Source organism: Anarhichas minor, unplaced genomic scaffold, assembly GCF_050575085.1.
Source record: "Anarhichas minor isolate MPS153535 unplaced genomic scaffold, ASM5057508v1 ptg000188l, whole genome shotgun sequence".
NCBI classification, from domain to species: domain Eukaryota; kingdom Metazoa; phylum Chordata; class Actinopteri; order Perciformes; family Anarhichadidae; genus Anarhichas; species Anarhichas minor.
In genome coordinates this window covers 53,958-75,690 of record NW_027466634.1, presented here as the reverse complement: position 1 = coordinate 75,690, position 21,733 = coordinate 53,958, and the positions used below count along the sequence as shown (strand labels likewise).

At 41.3% G+C, this 21,733-nt stretch overlaps 1 protein-coding gene and 1 pseudogene across 3 annotated transcripts in view; one reads left to right on the top strand and one right to left on the bottom strand.

Moving 5' to 3' along the window:
* Positions 1 to 505: 505 nt before the first annotated feature.
* Positions 506 to 8,986, top strand: LOC142944094 (centriolar coiled-coil protein of 110 kDa-like; annotated as a pseudogene).
* Positions 8,987 to 10,313: 1,327 nt separating this feature from the next.
* LOC142944090 (nuclear GTPase SLIP-GC-like) overlaps positions 10,314 to 21,733 on the bottom strand; it is a 20,186-nt gene continuing 8,766 nt past the window's right edge. For 2 of the 3 annotated variants that reach the window (XM_076085592.1, XM_076085590.1), the window contains exons 8-17: positions 21,512 to 21,725; positions 21,186 to 21,413; positions 19,593 to 19,799; positions 19,302 to 19,474; positions 18,704 to 18,797; positions 18,533 to 18,620; positions 18,270 to 18,391; positions 15,934 to 16,979; positions 15,369 to 15,685; positions 14,191 to 15,144 (exon numbers count right to left, since the gene is read on the bottom strand). In XM_076085592.1, the coding sequence (XP_075941707.1) occupies positions 14,930 to 15,144; positions 15,369 to 15,685; positions 15,934 to 16,979; positions 18,270 to 18,391; positions 18,533 to 18,620; positions 18,704 to 18,797; positions 19,302 to 19,474; positions 19,593 to 19,799; positions 21,186 to 21,413; positions 21,512 to 21,725 (2,704 nt within the window). In that variant the 3' untranslated portion in view covers positions 14,191 to 14,929. Of the gene's footprint in view, positions 11,981 to 12,064; positions 12,144 to 12,269; positions 12,352 to 12,579; positions 12,714 to 12,834; positions 12,944 to 13,457; positions 13,582 to 13,782; positions 13,938 to 14,022; positions 15,145 to 15,368; positions 15,686 to 15,933; positions 16,980 to 18,269; positions 18,392 to 18,532; positions 18,621 to 18,703; positions 18,798 to 19,301; positions 19,475 to 19,592; positions 19,800 to 21,185; positions 21,414 to 21,511; positions 21,726 to 21,733 lie in introns of those variants that run through there. The other variant, XM_076085593.1, reaches the window with a different exon arrangement.

Here is a 21,733-nt window from a genome sequence, read left to right as displayed (position 1 = left end):
TTTCAGGAAAATTTTGGGTCTGTTTCAGATTTTATAATGGGTGTGTATTGCACGGAGCAGAGCTGTCAACTGATCACCACCTGGTGGTGAGTTGGATCAGATGGCAGGGGAACCGGTTGGAAAGACCCGGCAAGCCCAAACGTGTAGTGAGGGTGAACTGGTAACATCTGGCGGAGGACCCTGTCCGGGAGGTCTTTAACTCCCACCTCCGGAAGAACTTCTCACACATCCCGAGGGAGGTTGGGGACATGGAATCCGAATGGACCATGTTCAAAGCCTCTATTGTGGACGCGGCCGCTAGGAGCTGTGGCCGGAAGGTCATCGGTGCCTGTCGTGGCGGCAACCCGAGAACCCGGTGGTGGACAACGGAGGTGAGGGAAGCCGTCAAGCTGAAGAAGGAGACCTTCAAGGCCTGGTTGGCCCAGGGGTCTCCCGAAGCAGCTGACAGGTACCGGCAGGCCAGAAGGGCTGCAGCTGCAGTGGTCGCGAATGCTAAAACTCGGGCATGGGAGGAGTTCGGTGAGGCCATGAAGAAGGACTTTCGGTTGGCCTCAAGGAGGTTCTGGCAAACCATCCGACGACTCAGGAAGGGAAAGCAGGGCTTACCCCAGGCTGTTCTCAGCAGGGGGGGGGACTGCTGACCCGGACAGGGGACATCGTCGGGCGGTGGAGAGAGCACTTTGAGGAACTCCTAAACCCGACCAACATGTCCTCTGCAGAGGAGGCAGCGCCTGAAGATCTAGGGGGAGGCTCACCCATAACACTGGCAGAGGCCGCTGAGGTAGTCAAAAAGTTCCTCGGTGGCAAGTTGCCGGGGGTGGATGAGATCCGCCCTGAGATGCTGAAAGGGCTGGACATAGTTGGGCTGTCCTGGCTGACACGCCTCTTCAATGTCGCATGGGGGTCGGGATCAGTGCCCATGGACTGGCAGACCGGGGTGGTGGATCCCATTTTCAAAAAGGGGTCCGGAGAGTGTGCTTGAATTACCGGGGTATCACACTACTCAGCCTCCCGGGGAAGGATTACGCCAGGGTGCTGGAAAGGAGGCTCCGACCGTTTGTCGAACCTCAGATTCAAGAGGAGCAATGTGGATTCCGTCCCGGCCGTGGAACAGTGGACCAGCTCTTTACCCTCGCAAGACTACTGGAGGGGTTCTGGGAGTTTGCCCAACCAGTCTACATGTGCTTTGTGGACTTGGAGAAGGCTTTCGACCGGGTCCCTCGGGGGTTCTTGTGGGGGGTGCTGCGGGAGTATGGGGTGCCGGACCCATTACAATGGGCGATCCGGTCTCTGTACGACTGCAGTAGGAGCTGTGTCCGCATTCTCGGCAATAAGTCAGACACGTTCCCGGTGGGTGTTGGCCTCCGCCAGGGCTGCCCTTTGTCTCCGGTCCTGTTCGTGACTTTCATGGACAGGATATCTAGGCGCAGCCTGGGGGTGGAGAACGTCAGGTTCGGGGGTCTCGGGATCGCCTCTCTGCTGTTTGCAGATGATGTGGTCCTGTTAGCCTCCTCGGATCGTGACCTCCAGCATTCACTGGGGCGGTTTGCAGCCGAGTGTGAAGCAGCGGGGATGAGAGTTAGCACCTCCAAATCTGAGGCCATGGTGCTCTGCCGGAAACCGGTGGATTGCTCCCTCCAGGTGGGGACGGAGTGCCTACCTCAAGCGAAGGAGTTCAAGTATCTCGGGGTCTTGTTCACAAGTGAGGGTAAGATGGAGCGGGAGATCGACAGACGGATCGGTGCGGCTGCAGCAGTAAAGCAGGCGCTGCACCGGACCGTCTTGGTGAAGAGGGAGCTGAGCCGGAAGGCAAAGCTCTCAATTTACCACTCGGTCTACGTTCCTACCCTCACCTATGGTCACGAGCTCTGGGTCGTGACCGAAAGGACAAGGTCGCGGCTACAAGCGGCCGAAATGAGCTTCCTCCGTAGGGTGGCCGGGCTCAGCCTTAGAGATAGGGTAAGGAGCTCGGTCATCAGGAGGGAGCTTGGAGTCGAGCCGCTACTCCTTCGCGTCGAAAGGAGTCAGCTGAGGTGGATCGGGCATCTAATTAGGATGCCTCCTGGACGCCTCCCACTGGAGGTTTTCCAGGCACGTCCAACTGGGAAGAGACCCCGGGGAAGACCCAGATCACGCTGGAGGGATTACATCTCCCAGCTGGCCTGGGAACGCCTCGGGATCCCCCAGAATGAGCTGGAACATGTTGCCGGTGAGAGGGAAGTCTGGGTCAGCCTGCTTGGCCTGTTGCCACCGCGACCCGACCCCGGATAAGCGGAGGAAAATGGATGGATGGATGGTGTATTGCACGGCTCGTTAAGAGCTAGAGTGAGGGCATAACTGTCAGAGTGGAGCAGAGCAGGAAAATATTCTGTGATTTTTCCAAACAAATTACTCCAGCTCCCACAATTTTTACTCCTTATACACCATTTATGGCCCAAAAGTTTGGAAATGTTGTGCTGCTCGCAGTAAAGTGTCTATGGAATCTAACGGACTTACACATTTGGCTCAAAGAGCCGCAGAGCGACATGAACTCCAACCAACTGCTACATTAGACTCCATGTTAAATCTCACCACTAATTTCTCAAAGAAAGCAAACGGTACCAGTTTTGTATATTGAACCTGAACGATACTACCGGTAACATCGGTGCGTGTATATATTGCGATATCTTCGGGCAGTAGAAGCCACACTGTCAAAATTTCTTGCGAAATTTTCTAGTTATATATAGTATAGCTCAAAAAGTTAATCTGTTGGTGCGCTGATATTCTTCCTATCGTGTGTACAAATAATTTATAACTCCCTGGGATCAACAGCAGATTACTCACCAAAGCACACACCCAAAACAAACAAACTCATGCAAATAGTTTATCCTGAAGAGAAACTAACCTTTAGGCAAACAAGGTCAGCTACTTGTTAAAAGAAGGTTTACTGGTGGCCTGATATAATGACACTGATGTTATTGTCTTTGTGATCCCTCTTTTTTTCTATTTTTTAAGTTCATATAGTGACTTAAGTTGTATTACGTTATTATTTTACTTGGACAGTAATTAGAAAGGAAGTGATGAGAGTTGTGATAAACTTCTGGACCAAAAGCAGTATTAATGATGCCCGTCCCTACATGAGTGTCTGCATGTTCCATGTTCTTGCATCAGTAAGTGGCACTTTGAAGCATTAACAAGCATAATACATTATATTACCATGAATCTTGAATGAATATCAACACACCTTTACTAAATCTGTAATAGTACTATCTCAAAGGCATAAACAGGTTAGACATGGTTCATATGAGGTTAAATGGTAAATAGACTTGTATTTGTACAGGTGTCACCTGACCTATTATCATTCACACCCATTCATCACATTGATTTATTTAGGGTTATTTAGGACATGGACTGGAGGATCCGATCCAACCGCTGATCTTTTGATTGAAAGACAACCAGCTTTAACTCTGAGCCACAGCACCCAGGTTAGAAATATTACAGTTAATAAATAGTTGAAAGTAAAAGTCAGCGCTTATTACAAAATTTGCAAATACATAATCCACTTCTGTGATTATGTGATTACAGTTGTTTATAATGCTAACACACTAACATGACACATAAAGCACAATTACTGAGACTAACACTGTGAGAGCAAAACCAAAGGTCAAGTCTCCAAAACTCTAAACACATTTTCTGCTTTACATTCAATTTGCAATTCAAAGTGACACTTTTTGTAACACACTGCACACAGTTTACTACATGAGACACAGGACTCTGACATAAAGTCACATGTCTTTTAAAAACACTGCCAATCAAATTATATGCAAACTACCTGAAAAGTAGGAGTTTTATGAGCCCGACCCTGCATTCCTCTAGTGTGCCTCTCAAAGTCTCACTCACGCACAGCCAACAGTAAACTTAAGTCTAAAAGAAATTAAATTTGTACTGTAATTGATACATATATATATATATATATATATATATATATATATATATATAATCTAGTAATAGGTAGGGTGCCTTGACCTGTTGACCTCCTCTCTCCCATCGACCGATTCCTTGATAATAATCCACAACTGTGATTAAGTTGGTTTTCTATTTCGGTCATTTTCAATCTACAGTATATGACTTTAATACCCTTGCTAATGAATAAATAATAATAAACTGTAGATCAAGCCTTAAGAAGGCCTTTCTTTTTATTCTAGATCTTAAACAGATATTTGAATGTATATTTTTGTGTTGGAAATTTTCTCTTTCTTTGTAGGCCATTCACAAATTTACACTTTTACCAGTTAACACGTTTTGTTTCGCATTTGACATCAAATCTTGAAATAAATCATTTGTGCTGTATCGGTATACTCACTTAAATAAAAGAACAATCTGGTGTGTGTTTCTTGTGCATGCATGTGGGCAGCAAGGTTGACACACATTGTTTACCCACACTAAGTTTTTCTTGCTGTGAACACCAGAGGGTAGTAGAGGCTCACCAGTAACTTCCTGTTGAGGTTGTCTGGCATCATTATAAACTGCTGCCTCTGCATTGAGATAAAGGGACTTCTGTAGCACTTATTATGACAGCTTGGTAATAAGGTAATGTGGGGTAATAACTAATAATGACGTGTTAGTTATGTTATTTATTGTGTCATGCCAGTATAAGCAAACGCCCAGCCGACATGGACATCCTGCAGTCCTTGTCTCACTGTTAACTCTCCTGCTCCCATCGGTTCCTACAGCTAATGGTCATTTACCTGAACGTAACTCTGCAGAGCTTTAAACAGTCCTTCATCCCAGAAAACCACGCCCAGTTTTTACAGGGAACATCCGTATTTATTTTCCCATCGGCCCAGCCGACCTTATACCCCGAAGTCCAGTACGGTCAGGGGAAGTTGCTGGCATGGCAGATTGGGGAGAATCTCTCTCAGGGGCCATGATGTCCCCCAGTCACAGGGGCTCAGTGGATAGTGAAAGTGGCAATCGTCGATCCAGCCACTGTGGTACCAGCCAGTGCAGGAGCCCTGTAGTCCCATTAGTGCCTCAGGGTTTAGCCCAAAGGGACACCTTTACCATCTGGCTGCAGGATTTCGCCGGCGCTGCCACACTTTGGACAGCCAACTGCATAGCTGCCACTCTGGAGTTGAGCACATAGACCGCAGCCAGGAAAGGGTTCCTCGCTTCATGGCAGGAGTTACACGGATGGCTCCAAGTTGGCGCACCCCTGCAGCCCCCTTAAACCAGTCGTGTGAGGTAGATAATCCCTCACCATCTCTGCTGAGGCCCTGCATGACTTCTGACTTGGCTCAGGTCACACTCAGAATGGAGCCTGATGACCCTCAGGGGACAAACAATGGAAGGACCACACCAACTGTCCTCAGAAATGCAGCTGAGGCACAAGCCAACAAGACAGGCGAGTCTCTCTTGAACAGTTCCTGTAATGCACACTGTATCTACTAAACTCTACAGAGTGAAAATGTGTCATTTCCACTGAGATCACAGTTTCTCCCATTGCACTTTTAAGGTAAAAAAGAGGAGACCCAGAGGCGAGCGCTGGCTCTGGAGGACATGCAAAGGTGTCTGGAGGAGGAGCATTCCTTGCAGATGTCTCTCCTCCTGGCTGAGCAGGAGAAAGAGCAACAGCACCTCTGTCTGGTCAGCACATGGAATCACACATTATCTATTCTAAATAGAAGTAGATACCGAAAATGTATTTTTTGTGCGGTACTTTATCAGTTATTTTACAGATTGGCAAGAATTATTTAGTTTTTTAGTTGCAATGTTGAAGTGTAAATGTATTCTCTTTTGCTTAAGGTTAAAGCACCGAAGTGTTTGTCTCCTGTATACGCATGTGTTCAGGAGCTCGAGGAGACAGATAGAAGACTGAAGGAGCAGGGGTGTGTGCGGCCTTTGAGTGGGGATGCTTGTGGGTGGAATTGTAGGTCCGTGAGTGACAGCCGTCCTGTTGTGAGCCCTTCCTGCCCTGGACTAAGCCTTGAGCACACACCATCTGAGCTATCACCTATACACAGTATAGGTACCACTTCACCATGCTCACTTATTACTCTGTTGGAGTTTGTAAAACAGTGTTGACATAAGACAAAAAGAGTGTTGTGGCCTATTAACTCTTATTATTATTACTTCTATTCGGACAACTCTTCCATACATGCAGACAGCTCAAAATAGAGAAGTTCAAACACCTAAATTGAAAGTATGTTTCTTTTTCCAGGTTTTCCCAGTCCTGTAAGTTCCAGTGTGTCCTCTCCCTCTGTCCAGCCTCCCGGTTATCTGTGGGGACCCACATGGGCAGTTAGCAAACCTCGAGCGAGGCTAAGTCTGGTATGTATGCACAAGTAGACAAGAGGGTGTGTGTGATTGCATAAGTTACACATGTTGGGATCTGGCTGGAGCGGGTTTGGTTATTGGCAAATATACAAATAGATTATTGATATTAATACAATTATTAATATCAATAGGATTATTAACAAATATTTATAATAATGGGGCACCACCCTGGGATCAGGGACCAGTAACGAAATTGTGGATTAAGTCTTAAAATTGGTGTTCACTTAAAAAATGTAAAAGTACTATTCCACATTCAGAGTGAACAGTGATGGTTTGAATCAGCACTGACCATAAAAAACAGTTGTTATCAATAACAATACTAATCAAAAATCAATAATATTATAAATCAACAAACATCTATTATACAATTGCAAGCATACTAAACCTAAAAGCAACAAACAAGCATGTGGCGAAAGGAATCTGGGTGTCTGTATGTATGTGTGTGGGTGTAGGAGGGGAGAGAGAGAGAGAGAGAGAGCAAGGTGGTGTAGGTGAGGGGTTAGGCGCGGTTTCATAGTTTAGGCTTTTCTTTTTACATGCGAAGTCGCAACACACATTAGATGGACGTTTATTTCTCAAACCCTCTCTGTGTTTTATATCTTCACGTTCCCATCTTCACGTATCTTCTTGTTGTCCAGGTTATGGCAGCAGAGCAGCAGAGAGCCTTCTGTCGAATTGGCGCCATCATTCGTGGCTTCCTCACTCGCAGACTGCTCAAAACAGAGAAGGTCAAACACCTGCGACAGACCGTCCTGGTGAGATTACACGTTTAACACAAATAACACACAAATACAAATGAGCACAACTAATTGAAAACACCAATGTGATTTTAATAAGAGTTAATCAATAAATTATTCATCATGTTAGTGAAAAACTGTGTTTATGAATGTGTACTGTATATATGTGTGCTTAGGATACACAGGAGTTCATCCGCTCCTTCCAGACAGAAGGTCCACAGAAGAGAGGCCCCTGCTCTGCACAAGATCGCTCCCTGCAGGAGAGAGTTAGAGCCCAGGTATGAACGTGTAGTTACTGTCTATAGACAGCAGAGGTCCATCTTACTCCATGTTTATGTGTGCCTCTTTTGTCCCGCAGTTACGTGCAGCCCTTTATGACATCCATGACATCTTCTTTGAAATGCCTCTCTGGGATCGATTAGCATTGCTGCAGCAGGACAGGGAGCTCCGAGCAGAGAGGAAGCTGCGAGACATGGTAACCTGTCAACCAATCAATCACACATCCATGTGTTGCTCCTCTTTTAAAGGAAGAAGTGAAGGAAAAGTTCAGATATCTTTTCACTCTCAGTATGAACTTGGGAACTAACTTGAGTTTGTACTCGTGCTTGGTGAGCAGTGAAGCATTCGTCTGGACAATTTGTGTAATGTTTACCAAAGTATAAATCAAGACATGGCTTGTTGTTGTAGCTACATCTGCTAAGATGAATTATAATTGTTCTACCTGCTGATAGCTGGTGGTACTTGAAAAGCTTATCATGATGAACTGTATTTATATTACACCTTGATTACCACACGGACAAAGTGACTTACAGGAAAGAAACACTGTTTGGTGGCTCGTCTTATACCGTCAGTGTCAGTGCTTCAGTCATAAACTATGATCCTTACTGACTGTTTCAAAAGGAGAAAGCCAAGGGCCCCAAGGAGAGAGTGGTTCTGTCTGCTGCCACACAGAGGTCTCTGGACAGGAAAAAGAGGTACGATGGGAAAGAGGAACACAGCCTTACATTGTAGATGAGATCTGGTTTTAGACACTAATGTTTTTGATGATGGGCTCCAGGGATCAGCAGTGTTTTTATTGTATGTGTTTGGCGCTCCTCCAGGGTCGGTGAATCCCCATCAATGGCTAGAAAGAAGCAGCAGAAGCCAAAGAGCCCCACTACTAACAGGTGCTCTAGACTGAACTACAATTTCCTGTGTTTAATGTCCCCAGAAGATTAGTTCTCTAAATACATCCTTTCTTCATTCACAGAGTCCTGAAGCCAAACCAAGGCCAAAACTCTCCTGTGCCAGGCCAGCTGAACCGCCAGGGGTGAGACTTGTTTCACCAAAATCACAAAGTGCCTTATCTTGCTGTCATAAACTGCCATATGTCATCTCTTAGGAGATACGTCACTCCACCTCACCCCCACTACTCAGAAAATGCTGATAAGCTTTTTGGGTTGCTAGTGTCCTAATTAACAAGCATTACACTTTTTCTGACTCTGATGAAGACACACTTGGCTTCAGAACGGTAGTCTTCTAATAAAGTGTGTTGCCTTAAATCCATGTGCTCCAGTATACTTTGGACCTAAGCTCTGAAGTCTCTGAAATGTAATTCCAATACTTTATTTGCCTCTTGCTGAAGGCAACAGCGTACAGAAATGTTTGGATTTCAGCTTTTACAGATGACTTTAAAGTCAGCAAAGTATGACAGGGGCTTTTTCTTCTCAGGAGCTGGTACAGAAAGACCCCAGAGGAGAGAGTGAGGCGCTCAGACAGCCTGAAGAAGCAGCACTCTCTGGGTTAACAGATCACTCAACTTCCCCCGACCTGTGAACTTTGATTTGTTTAGTCTTTGAATACAAACCTTGCCCCACTGAAAGTCCAGTCTGTGCTGCTAATATGATTGTACCATCTGAAACTCAGATGATTGTATTCACTACCATACTTGAGCTCACTGGTATACATCATCACTATGTCATTGTGTTTTACTGTTGTAGCTGAAAAGAGCTGAACTGAGCACACATCTCACAGGGAGCTTGATATCGTCTGGTCGACACATTTTACACTTTAAAGAAGTGAAAAGAAAGTAAGTCTATTTAAATGCAAGCTAGAAGAAGGTCAGAGTTAAAGGAAAATAATTTGTATCCGTGCCGAAGAGCATTGCCTTTGCTATCTGCAGCATGTTAGCATGCATATATTTACCATGTTGTGTTCATAAACATCGAGTGCTTATAGCTGTAAGAGAATTTACAAAATTACTTTCATGCTGACAATCACATGAAAGTATTTAAGTGAGTATAATACATGAATTATAATTGTTTTGTTCAAGGGCTTTAAGTACCTGTTTGTGCTTTGTTTCTGTATTAAATGGTGCTGAGTTTACATTTCTCTGAGGCATTTCAGTGTGTTTCAACATTGGTGATATTTCTTTTTACACAGTGGTGCACTGTTACATTAATGTAGCTTCACACAACAGGAGATGCACAGCAACACTGAGTGAAACTAAATTACTGAGACGATTGAGTCAAATTCTCTGTAAGTTTTCCCTCATTGTCGACTGCCATGTCAACACTGAGGGTCAGACTAAATATAAGAAAATATTGTTGTTAAGGAATTGGTACACCCACTAGTTCACTGTGATACCACACAGACATCATTTCTACGTCAAAAGTATTCAGTGTCTTGATGTTGTTTGATGACATTGCTGTACTCTCTCTTTAAAAAAAAGAAAAGGGACTTTTTAATGTTTTTTATTACCATTTATTTCTGGACTCTGATTATAAAATTAAAATAAAATGTTTACAGTGAAACTGGATTAACCCAACAAGCAATACAGGGGAGAAAATGACAGTTACAAATCTCATGATGCAGTGTGGTCGGTAGTTAAGTTCAGCCACCAGGTTTTAGTGGTGGCCTGATGTAATGCCACTGATGTAATGGCCTCTATGATCCCTCTTTTCTTTCTATTTTTTTTCAATTATTATTGCATTAAGTTATTATTTTTCTTGCACAGTAATAAGAAAGGAACTGATAATTGTGCAAAATGATGCCCGTCCCTATTTATGGCCCATCTGTGTGTCCGCATGTTCCATGTTCTTGCATCATTAAGTGGCACTTGCATTGAACAATGCATGAACAAGCATAATACATTCCACTACCATCAATCGTTAATTAATAACAACACACCTTTACTAAACTTTAGGACAGCCTATCCCAGGGGAAGAGCACTCTGACCTTTAGGAGACTAGAGGACCCCACCAGAGATGAGCAACACTGGACTTTGGTTGGAATGCACAAAATACAAACCAGTTTTATTTGTTTTTTACAGAAAGGAAAGAAAAAGATTAACAAAAATGAATACCAAAAAATCGATGTAAAAGTTAATACAAAATGTCAAATGTCAAGAGTATGAACCCTCCAGAAGTCATCCAAAAAAGGCCAAAAAGCCTCGATCCTTTGCTGTCTCCTATATATACGCTTCTCCTTGGTGCTTCCTGCAACCTCTAGGTCCATATATGGTAGACAACAGATCATTCTCAAATCATTGGACGGAACAGTCCTAATAGTCTTATCACTTCTGACAGACCTACTTTTTAGGGTAAACAACCCCCCCTTTGTGGAAGGTGTGTAGTGGGAACTTGTGATCCATGCAGCTGACTGCCTGCACCTATGTCCTCTTCTTCTGAGACATTAAGAACTACTTATTGTATATTCCCATGTTCTACGCTTTAAGGATAAAATGTATATATCGGTGTGTCTGTTACACAGATAAAGCACTTCTTATGCTTCTCTAACTTTACGGCCTGAAGCAGGATGTTCCAGTACACAGGCCCCATTGAACAGGATGTCTCTCTAACTAACTGATTAGTTTCCTGAGTTCACAGCCTTTCTCTCCTGGTGACTGTCAATCATCCTGTCAGAGTGGGTTCACTAAAAGTTCACTTATTTCATTAGTTTTAACAAACAGTCAACACTACAAGCACGTATGATTATATTTTGGTAAATGATAGAAAGTCACACATTAAATCAAAATCATTGAACCATCCCTAAACAATATGGGATTACATGTAACGAGTATATTGATATCTGAAAATACAACTCTTAGCTTGATAATAAACAATAGATCGTAACTCATCATAGACAATGGAAAGACAATAGAGGATAAACAACTTGTATGAAATACAAACAACACATTAAGATAGGACCTCCTGTCTGGCTCGAGGTTACAGGGGTCATGTTTCATACATGCCAGTTTAGGTGTGAATCTACAACACGCCTAGAAGACTAAATTGTGTAAGTGTCAGCCAGATGCTCAAACCACAGGATGCTGCCTTAACGCTTTTTGGGGTCTCGCCTCTCGCTCCTCAGGTGTTAATCATTTGGTGTATCAATTATTTTAATTGCAGAATAGAAAGATGGGTTTCTAGGGTGTAGTGTGTCTCGGACATTCTTGGTGGACACTTCAACAATAGAAAGACGGTCAGATCATTCTTTGAAAATTAAACATACAGTACGTACTGTGATCAAGGTTCAGGATTTATGTTAAACACCCATAAAATCATTGGAATGTCAATTAAAATTGGACTATAAACGTATAGAAATCAAGAAAAAAATGTTAAATCATTAAAACAAAATGTATCTGGGACATCATAGTGGACCGGTCTCTAAGACCTGTACCCCACACACATTTTCTGTCTGCATCTGATCATTAATCATTTAAAAGCAAAAATGTCCTACAAAAGATAGAAAATATAGAATTTCTATGTCTTTCACAACAAGCTAATTCAAAGTACATATCAAAACAACACTCAAAGAGAACCTGGATAAGATGAGTTGACAAAAATGGTTGAGACCAAATCCAGAGGCCTCACGTCTCTAACCAGCGTGCATGCAGGGCTCTTCAGTTGGTTGTCAGCTGTGCAGCTGCCGGGCTGGGCGGATCAGCACTAGTGTAATAAAAAGCATCGTTAGCATTATTCAGAACAGCTCAATCTGGAGGCATTATGTAGATATTTTAACGACAGTTTTACCAAATTAGTGGTTCTTGATCTGGGCTTCCCTGCAGTTCTTTGTAGTGTTTATTCACCTTCAGAAGCTCCGATGTAACGTCTAAAAAACAAAAACATAATGTTAACATCAAGTTCACTTTTGAAATTTGTTGACCTATTAATTTCTATCAAATATTTTGAGTAATTTTAGTGTCATCATATTATTATTTTGTAACGTTGTCTTTACCTGGGATTGAGACACCATCTGTCTTGAGCGATAGCTCGATTGATTTCTGCATTGTATTTTCCAGATCTTTCAGGATGTCATTCTAAATTAGCATAAAAATCTTTATCACTCACACACAAAATGTGTCTTATAACAATAGCTGAATGTGTTTGAAAGGGCCTGCAGTGTGTTAGTAGCAAAAGCAGCATTCAACAAGAGGCATATTCCACTTGATTATATATATGATGACCTAGAATTGTAGATAAAGATAAGCAGCACAACATGTTTTACTATTTCCTCATCGTACGAAGCATTATAAAATGTTACAAACCATCAAGTCCCTCAGCTGTTTCAACATATCAGCTTTAGCTTCCTGAAACATGACGTTTTTTGGATCAAGAACGTGCTTCCTAATAGTGTCCCTCATATTATTCAGCATGCCCGTTCCATTCATTTGTTTTGCTTCTACAATAAAACAGAAAACTTTAGTTAATTCAATTTGGTTATAATTACATTCTGCACAATTATGATGAATAATGTGCATTTTTACAGTGTCAGGTTTTATATGTGATGATCTTTATCGTACCGTCATAGCATTTCTGCATGTTTGTCTCAATTGTTGTCGTCAGACTGCTGTAGATCGTTTTCTTACGTTCGCGGATGATTTTGTTGAGTTTTGTCTTAATCTGTTCTTCCTAAGAGAGAATATGAATCGTAGATCCACATATTTTAAATAAAATTAAGGTAATAATATACAAATATGAATCCCCCCCCCCCCCCCCACCCAGACTTTACCTGAAAAAGGAGTAAAATATATAATCAGATTTTCAGAGTAGGACCAGGTGAGGGTGCACATATACGTATATATTTTTCCTACTAATGTCAGACCACCTCAGAATCTCCAGTACGTTGTCATGAATATGGTCAGGGTCATCAGCTTTGCAGCAGCAGTTCATTTTTCAAAGGGCGTCTCCAGTTTGTACTGAATGAATTACCTTGTTGTTGAAATGTGCTATACAAATAAATTTGCCTTGCCTTGCCTTGATTTTTACTGTATTGATAGACTTCTTCATAAACAGTGTATATATGTTAACAGCTAAAACATCTATTTAATTTATTCTCAAAAGTTTAGTCTTCATGTCTGCTGAAGCCTTTCTGACCTGGACTAATAGCTTAATAAAGACTAACGGTACTATTCTCCTCTTTTACCTCTGTATTGAGAAATATCAGTTGCAGTTCGACATCTTTGAACTCTGTCTTCTCTTTCATCATCTTCGTGTCAAGTAAAAATGAATTGAGGACTCCGTTGAAAGGTCCACATTTTTCTTCATTTCTGAAACATGTTAACAAGTTAAAATGTTTCATAAACGCATCATTGACAAGTTTGTATTTCAATAATGTAATTTGTATGTATGCATTAAATCACATAACTTGTATAACTGTATAATGTACAATCTGTTAATTCTAGACATTATCCATAGTTTGTACAATTAGCCTGCTCAGGGTTTTATGTCTTTATTAAGTAATTTCTTACGGGAAGGTCTTCTTGAATTCCTCATCAATGCTCTCAGTCAGACATGAAGATAACTTCATATTGAGGTTTATTTTTTCCCCCTTTGTTGTCTTGTGGATGCCATCGTGCTCTACTATACACTTCAGTGTCCCGTGGAAACCACTTCCTGACGTATCCTGAAAAAAAACAGAAACATTTTTAAGACATTCAAATGAAGTGCAAAATCCGTTGTAATGATGTTGTAATAATTCAAATACGTACAGGATCTATCACCGACTCCAAGATGTTTTCACATGAACTTTTCGATTTTTTAACCCCCTCACTGAGGCACTTTTCAAAAGCCCGATAAGTCGTTTTCATTGGTTTCCTGACTTTATCAAGTTCATTCCTCATCTTTTGTTGAAGGACTTTGTACATATCTGTCTTCATGTCATCCTGAAATCAACAACAACACATTCAGTATTCAAAGCAATGAAACCATTCTGCTACTTGACTGAGTTTTCTTGATTAATTCACATTCATACAAAATGTTGATTTTGAGTTAGACCATCCTTTAATTACTGTCATTATGCAGCCTCTCTGAAGCAACACAAAATCAGGAAAACAACTAACCTGATGATAAAATTGTATGTATGGATGACATAACATCAGTGGTGTATAAAGTACCCAAAAGCCATACTTGAGTAAAAGTAAAGATACCTTACTGGAAAACTACTCCAGTAAAAGTAAAAAGTCACCTATTAGAATACTACTTGAGTAAAAGTCTTAAAGTATCTGATATTTATTGTACTTAAGTATCAAAAGTAATTTTCTGATATTAAATGTACTTAAGTATTGAAAGTAAAAGTACAAGTAAATGCTGTTAATAAAAAAAGCAAAGGGTCAGAATTTTGAGAATTATGAAGTTTATTCTTTTAAGTGCTGTGGCACCATGAACAAGGACAAGAAGTTGTGTTGAAAATAAGGGTTGGCTGTGATCCATACTAAAGCAGCACCGAAAGTAACAACCCAGTCATTACTGGAAACTGAAAAATGTCTTGTTCATCTTCAAAAGAAGTTGGTTTTCAAAATTGCGAGAATTCAGTCTCGCTCTTCTTGGGCTGAAGACTAGTCCTGCGATGCTAAATAGGCTTTCACAGGCCGCTGAGGCAGGTAGAGGTGTGTTCAGCTACACAGACAGCTTGCACACAGCTGGGAAGGATTTCAGCAAGTGCATGTGATCTGCTGAACAGGCCAAGTATCCATCCAGTTGTTTGGTGCTGTCTTGTGCTTGAGACGACCGCAGGGCAGAGAAGAAGTCATCTTCATCAGATGAACTGGACCTGGTGGCATCACCTAGCTGCAGGGAAGGTTCTTCCATGTGCTGCTTGATGTAGTCCATTCCTGAAATATAGTGAGGGTGAAAATATAAATGATAGGATTAATACAACTTTCTAACATATCATGACCCAAACCTAAGGTTTTGTACAAAATAGTTTGTTTTAATTTGAGGTTTATACATTTAGTTTCATGCACTGTCCATGCATCCATAATTGATTTGTCAATATTACAAAGAGTCAAAATGTACACCCATACACTTATTTTTCACTATCCCCATGTTGTCTTACCCATTCTGATTGTGTCATCATCCTTTGTCCAAGTTGTTCGGAATTTTGGAAGAAGAATCGCAGCTGCGATCAACTCAGGGTCTCCTGACATGTGGCCAAAACGATTCTTTATTCCCACCTGTAGAGCATCCACCAAAGGCTTGCAGTACTTCAATGGCAACTTGACTCTGTCAAGTTTGGCGGTCAGCAGGTTGATTGTTGGAAGTAGCCACCCCATGTGGGCATTTGCCTCTGCTTGCAAGATGTTGGTTGCCTGGGCGACTGGGCTCATGACAGCGGCATACTCTGTGAGGAATGCGAGTTCAGCTGGATTGAACCTGTGATGAAAACAAAAACAACAACACCGTTTTATAACACTATATAACCATTTCATGAGATTCAAAAAAAAATTGCTGGATGAGTAATTAACTAAAATGGATCAATGATAAGTGGAAGTTGGGATACAATGTGAAACAGTTATTAGTGCCCAAGAAAGGGTGGGGAAACATATCCACAGTTCTAGAGATATTCAAGATATTATGTTCAATTATGATGAAATAATAAAACATGCATAATTCTTACTTACATCGGAACCTTTAGGTCTGTGCAGAGGACTCTGATGGTCCCCTCTCCCTTGTCTTTGATTATCCTCAGCAGTCTTTCCACTGCCAGGAACAAGGAGTTCCACCTGGTAGCATTCGGGCGCAGCAGTTGGAGGGAGCAAGCATCTTCAACAGTTTCGGCTGCAAGTGTTGATCTTCCACATTTGTTCCAAAGTGCATTACACTTGCCAAATGTTGAACGGTACACTTTCTTGTATGCCTCAGTGGATGTTGCTTTCTGGGCATCAACCGTAGCTATTAGGTTGAGTAGGTGACAAGCACAGCGCTGGTGCTTCGGGAGCTGGAACTCCAAACCATCATCTTCATTCAGAAGCGCTGACACATCAACGAACTCCACTTCTTCACCCCCCTCTTGATCCTCTTGATCCTCTCCTGGTTGAGATGCATCACCATCACTTCCGACTGCATTGTTGTTCTCATCTTCACCAAAAACTTGGAAAGCTTTTATGAAGTTAGAGCCGTTGTCTGTTGTTGTTCTCTGAATCTTCCCACGAATTTCGAACTCGGAATGGATGTCATTCAGGGCGTTTGCCAACACATCAAATGTGTGCGAACCTCTCAGTTGTTTACAGGCTAGGGCTGCTGAGCATCTTTTGAGACTGTCAGGGTCAATCCAATGGGCAGTAACACCAATGAAGCTCCGCCTTCTGACAGACCAGCAGTCAGTGGTGGTGGCGATATGGTCAACTCCCCTCATGGCCTCAGTCACCGCCTTCTTCATTCCCTTTGAGGCGTCATCAATCATGGAGCGCAGGGTCAGCCGTGTCATAATTTTTGCATTAGGCTGCAGTTGCTTCACAAAATCTCTAAATGGTTCTTGTTCAACAACACAGAATGGCTGGAGCCCTTGAACCACATACTTCACGACAGCTTTGTCAATGGACCTCTGAGACACAGTCAAGGTGTTCACTAATGTGGTCTGCTTGCTGGTGGAGGGAGTCTCAGGAGCCCTTTTTCTCTTTGTTGATGTCAGCTCTCCATATTTTTTAAGGTGGTGTACATGCTTTCTCTGAAACAGTGAGAGAAAGACATTTTGTAAGCATAACAACTTTAGCTAGCCCCACTTGCATGCATCTCCAACTCCGACTCGGTTCAAATCGTAATGCTGCGCTCTCGCGGCTCCGGTCAATCCTATGGTGTGGTGGCTAACGTTAACGCTAGCTAATTTAACGGTAGCTAACTTAATGTTAACGCCAACGCTAGCTAATTAAGTTAGCTAACGTTAGAGTTAACGCTAACGCTAGCTAGCTAACGTTAGCTAACTTAACGCGCTGCAATGATTATAGCTGTTGACTCAAATCAACAAAATCTCACAACTGTCAACACTTCCTCAGCTCACTAACTCGCTAGCGATCTGTCTACTACACTAATTGTCTCATTTGATTTACGATAGCTAGGGAACTTTAGCCTAACATACACTATATATAGCTAAATTAGAAGATCAAACCCCCCCCCCCGCCAAAGATATACTCCAATCCTGTGGGAAACACTGCTAGATATCTTAACAGGTCTATGCTAATTATGATAACTAAACATTAACGTTGCGGCTCATGGGATTCATCTTAATTTACCTCAATGTGTTTCCTGAGGTTGGATGGGGAGTTTTTGAATGCCAATATTTCGGTAGCTTTCGGTAAGCATAAGAGGGGCACTTCATCCGGTACGAAGAATCTTTCACTCCAACATAAGAAAACATTCCTCGCAAATATGGCCACGGGTGTTGGTCTTCGTCACCACTGCCGTTTGTTGCGGGAGTAGCAGGTGCTTCCATCATGAAATCAGTCATCGTCTACTCATGTAGCTAGTCGCTCGCTAGCTAGCATCCTGGGCATCACTGGGAATCAAAAAACCGCGGCTTTGAGAGCACTTGTTTACAATTGCACATTAACGTGATTAACCAATGATTTAACTCGCATCTAGGTCCACGTGATTCGCCAAAGCTGCTTGCTTGCAGTCTGTGTTCCACCACAGTCCCCGACGTTCGTCTCATGATTCATTTTTTTTCTAAAGATAGATTTGATTTTGTAGCGAGTAACTAAGGTTTCAGGGGAAATGTATCGGAGTAAAAGTATCCGTTTTCTTTGCAAAATGTAGTGAAGTAAAAGTAGAAGTCATCAGAAATATAAGTAGTAAAGTAAAGTACAGATATCCAAAAAAACGACTTAAGTACAGTAACGAAGTATTTCTACTTCGTTACTATACACCACTGCATAACATGTACGTAGTCTGTCTTTGACTTTACCATATTTTCACATGGATGATTGAAGACAAAGAAAGAGATTACATTTCTTGATCTTACCCCTCCTCCACGGCTGGCCCCTTGAATCAGAGAGAGAATCCCATGAGCTCCAGACACATAGTTTAACGTCTCTGAGTGACAGTCATTGAGATCCTGCAGAGTTTTCTGAAGTTTGGGTATTTCTGTAAAATAAATGTAGTTTGCATCTTAAATAGTTACAAAACATACTTACATTTTATTGCCATAATCCAATTAGTCATTCTTGTTTGTTTTATTAAAGTAAAGTAAATCTAAATGTGCTCATATATGAAGACTTCACCTACCAGTGTCGTCTGGATCTAGATAGGTTTTTTGTAGAAACTCGTGGGAGCTCACTGTGAACACTTTGAGACTTTGATCACTGAAATGTTTCTGAAAAGAAAAAGTTTTGGTTTTAAGGAATGCTTAGAGTTGTAGACAATCTTTATGTTATACTTTCTGTCTATAAAACTCACCTTAACCTTCTTTAGTTTGCTGAATTCTTCTCTCACTTCTTTCTTGGCTTGATCGTTTGTTTTCAATATCAAAGCACGAGCACCAGCTGCTGAACTAAATGAAAATATTTGCATTATTTTGCACCTCAAACAGTATTTGGAGAACTGAAACCTCAAATTATTTTTTTGCATCCACAATAAAAGTCTAAATGATCTCCTTTGAACCTGTAACTATCGAATCCACCATTTATACTGAAACGTGCATCACTTTATTTTACAGGTCCGTGATCTAATAGGAAGTTTTCTGGAAAGAACTGTCATTTATAACCATAGAGACAAAGTTACAGACTACTATTTCAGTTTAGTTAGTTGTGTTGAGTGTGTGAGCAGTTATTGATTTCTAAAGGAATTTCTTTGAAAGAACTGATAAAACCGATGACAAGCATTAAGAATGACTCTATAGAAATAGACAATCTACTCGCTGGTGGTCTTGTTTTCTCATGTAGGTCATATAGAGACATCAGTATTATTATTGACACTGTTTCATAAACACTTCAAAAGTCCTCACAGTTCCTTTAATATATATGTATATGTACTTTTGGCATCTTAAATCACTTACTGATCTTTTGGTTTTGTAACATCAGACTTGGTGCAGATAAAGTGAATGTGCTGACACTGGCCACCATTTCCCATGAAGCTAGAGGCACTTTCCAGGATCTCCCAGGCTTCTCGCTCTGATGCAGCTCGATTCATTTCAGTTACGATCCACACAGTGGAACAACTTCCAACGAGCTGAAGGGACATGACAGCAAGTTAATTATGATGGTCATCAGTACTTTGTAATAACATGATGTCACAGTTTGCAAATAACACAGTAATACACTAAACAGCATTGCATGTGATGAATTACCTTTTTCCACATCTCGTTCCTGCTCTTGTTACGGTCCCCATTTCCAGGAAGATCCACAAGTGTGACGTGCTTCAGAAGATCATTATTTGGCACCTTGATAGTCACACACTTCACTAGTGGCCAATACCACCTCTTTATGTCTTTACCTTCTCCATCTTTTAGGTTACTTCTTGTGTATCTGACTAATTCTGCAGATAGCTCTTCAGCCTGCAATAAATAATAAAATGAGATTAATGCAACGTAAGAATATTTCATTCATATGCACAGACTCCAAATTCAAACTGCTTTACAAATTGCACAAAATAATTAAAACAGGAAAATATATAAAAGAAGAGCAATTAAGTTACCCCATCATTGAAACAACAAAAGCAAAAAGCTAAATTTGGATCAATAAATATGAAATACTAAACCGGAAGTGGACACAAAAGAGCAATTTTGGGTGACAATTAGGTTTTAAATTGATGACGATCAGATTTTGACAGTGCCTAAGATTATCTAGGTCATAGCAAGTATGTTTATCATCGTAGCATAATGCAGCTTCCCTGTGTTTCATGTTGACCTTTGACAGTCAGCAGACCCCGGTCTGATGATTACGTGTACATGAAGGTTCATATGGATAGAGCATGTAAGAAACATAATGTGGTCCTAAAAATATATATTAAAATCAATCAGATAAAGATTCAAGATGTGCAATAATTCTATATCTTTCATTAATGGCACCAAAGACAATCACCTCAGTTCTGTCTGTATTTAACAAGAGAACAATTTCAAGCCATTGATTTTTTCAATGCAGTGACAAAGTGAGTCGATGGTACCACGGCCTACCAGTGAAAGAGATAAAAAGGGATCATAAATAGACGGGGGTCAAGTACTGATCCTTGTGTTTAAATTACATTACAATCATTTAGCAGACGCTTTCATCCAAAGCAACTTACAATTCAGATTCTATCACATTTCTACACCGTAGGCACAGCTACAGGAGTAATTTTGGGGTTAAGTGTCTTGCTCAAGGACACATCGACATGCGATGGAGTTCGAACCGTTGATCATCTGATTGAAGGACAGCCCCGCTATCCACTTGGGCCACAGTCACCCACTGTTTAGTTACTGGTTCTCCAAAAGTCATGCTAACCTGCTGGGAAGTTGGGTTGCTGATTGAGATAAAATAATTACTATTACTATTACCAGCTGAACTAAAGTGTGAACAAAAGCAGTGTTGAGATTTAATAATACAAGATGTCATTTAATCTTAATGTAAAATGTTTGGGCACAAAGACGGAGGAAAAATCCTGATTGGATGTTAAAACAGTTCTATAAATATATTTAGTTACTGGTATACAAACTTCTTTATGATTTTTCTATAAAGAGGACATTTTCTATGGGTTTGTAGTTATCGAGGACAGGTGCATCAAGGCCACTCTGTTTTAAAGTAGAAAGTTTCACATACTGATTTTACTTTTACATTCGTTGAACTAAACCAACCTGGAATGGCTAGGCAGCATGCATATTACATAAACCTCAATAACATTTCCCTCTGTCAGACAGACAAGAAGGCTTCTTATGAAGTGATACAAGATTTTTACTCTTACTTACTGTTTTGACTGTCAAAATCTTCCTCTTGGAAAAGAGAATTTCTGGGATCTCTTCGAAATATTTGCAATCTATGAGGTCATCAGGAGATTTCTTTTTCCAGTCTTCTCCATACAGCGCTGACAGCTTTTCAACTATGTCCGGACGATCATCGTCATCTTTCTGATTACTTTCCTGATCCACATTATTCCCAGGGAAATTTTTAGAGAAACACATCTCATCTTTCCACTCCTAAATAGAATTTAAAAAAATACCTTTAACTTGGTTAAATTACATGGCATACCTTTATAAATAGCTTCAAGTAAACAAACATATTCAACTCATTTTACCTCTTTTGTAATGAACTCAATGTTTGCCTCATATGAGTCCTCCATGTTAGCCTCCACTTTAATCATGACTGAGGTACATGCTCGGAAGTTTCCAGAGGGCAGGAGATCCTTCACTCCAATGACAGCATTTATCAAATAGCTCTTTCCAGCCCCGGTTTTGCCAAAGACACCGACCACCTCCCTCTTGTCTGTCTCCAAATCACTGATTTTTTTCCTGTTGTA